Here is a 1978-nt window from a genome sequence, read left to right on the forward strand (position 1 = left end):
GCATATATATGTTTGTGTGTGTGTGTGTGTCTGTCCTACCATCAATTGCCAATCAGTGTTAGTTTCTTTACATCTCTGTAACTTAGCTGTTCAGCAAAAGACACTGATGGAATAATTTCCAGACCTTAAAGAGTAAGTACCAGGGTCAATTTGTCTGACTAAAGCCTCTCAAAGTGGTGCCCCAGGAAGCGAACAGTCCAATGAGTGAAACATCTAAAAGATAAAAAGTATATACAGACATACATACACATGTATACACTCACAAATACACACACATACACACATACATATGCGACGGGCTTCTTTCAGTTTCCATCTACCAAATCCTATCACAAGGCCTTGGTTGGCCTGAGGCTATAGTAGAAGACATTTGCCCATGGTGCTACACAGTGGAACTGAACCCAAAAACATGTGGCTGGGAAGCAAGCTTCTTACCCCACATACACACACACATACATACATATATTTATATAGACAAAAAGCATTGACTACACTCTTGGAGTGGTTGGCGTTAGGAAGGGCATCCAGCTGTAGAAACCTTACCAGATCAGCTTGGAGCCTGGTGCAGCCTCCTGGCTTGCCAGTCCTCAGTCAAACCGTGCAACTCATGCCAGCATGGGAAGTGGACGTTAAACGATGATGATGATGACAGATACTACTACTACTACTACTATTACACGCGCGCGCACATGCATATATAAAGGGGAGCATCCGTTATAGCCTTAACCAACCACTGCGAACCCGATATGACCACCACCACAATAACAACACTATATTACAACTACTACTACTATCACGAATAGCTCCTCGATCCTGTAGAATCACCACTTCACTGCTACATTACACTTTTCCCTACGACGCTACCACTCTACTACTACACTACTATAATTAACCTTACAATACCGACACACCTCTCCATTATAAGTGGGAGGTGAGACGAGTTACGGGCAGTTATTTCGTCGACTTGTCACCAGGTGACGCTGTTATCGTTACTTATAAAATGGCGATTCTCTTCTTCTTCATTCCGCTTCGTCTCTCCTTCAAATAACCGTTTCTATTTACACAATTATATCCATAAATGTCACCTCTCTACTGAATTCGACATACAACACATTGGCTGGAACATATATATTATACTGTGCGTGTGTCTTTCTCATACAACACTGGACTGGGTGTATATATATATATATATAATGTCACTTCATTGACTGGGATATATATACATATATAATATATACACACACGTATATATACACACACATATATATACATGTATATGTTGTCTCTGTCGTGAAACACATTGGATTGCGATATATAAAGCACCGTTCTTCGCTATATATATATATATATATATATATATATATATATATATAGTTCATAATTTATTAATTTGTGTATAGAGTGTTATTGTGGTGGTCGTCTTCTCTCTGATGGAGTTGCAGTGATGGACATAAAGAAGAAATTGAAGCTGTTGATAGGCAAACAGGTGAGTTGGTGGCTCGCATTCTCTCCATAAATACATATATGCATACACATATACGTGCCTGCATTGACCCCCCCCCCTGTCTCTCTCTCTCTCTCTCTCTGTATATATATATATATATAGATATGTATGTATAATGCATGAATATATACTCATGTTTAAACATGTATAGTAGTTGTTTTAATGCATGGTAGCCGTGCAACCGCAATCGTGAAGACCCAAGATTAAAAGCATTCCAGCCATGCCCGTCTCGTTGGTTTTACACACATGTATCTACGACTACATTACGCAGTGTGTCCCTTCCTTTCCTCAAAACTGGAGTGTGGTTTCAGGAAACAATTTGGCTGCTATTTCTCTCCTGTCGTCAGGTTGAAAGACCTCGTAGAGGTTTCTTCATTGATATCATGTTTGTTAGTAGTAGTCGTAGTTGTGTTAGCTTGTCATTTAGCGGTATGTGTGTGTATATATATATATATATATATATATATAGAGGTG

The 1978-nt window shown here is 39.2% G+C and overlaps 1 protein-coding gene across 1 annotated transcript in view; it reads left to right on the forward strand.

The window, feature by feature from the left end:
* Window positions 1-914: 914 nt before the first annotated feature.
* Window positions 915-1978, forward strand: part of LOC106874110 (syndetin) — a 33552-nt gene continuing 32488 nt past the window's right edge. The window contains exon 1 of the mRNA XM_014921712.2: window positions 915-1486. Within this exon, the coding sequence (XP_014777198.1) occupies window positions 1445-1486 (42 nt within the window). The 5' untranslated portion in view covers window positions 915-1444. The remainder of the gene's footprint in view (window positions 1487-1978) is intronic.

This window comes from Octopus bimaculoides, chromosome 15 (genome assembly GCF_001194135.2).
Source record: "Octopus bimaculoides isolate UCB-OBI-ISO-001 chromosome 15, ASM119413v2, whole genome shotgun sequence".
Classification (NCBI taxonomy): Eukaryota; Metazoa; Mollusca; class Cephalopoda; order Octopoda; family Octopodidae; genus Octopus; species Octopus bimaculoides.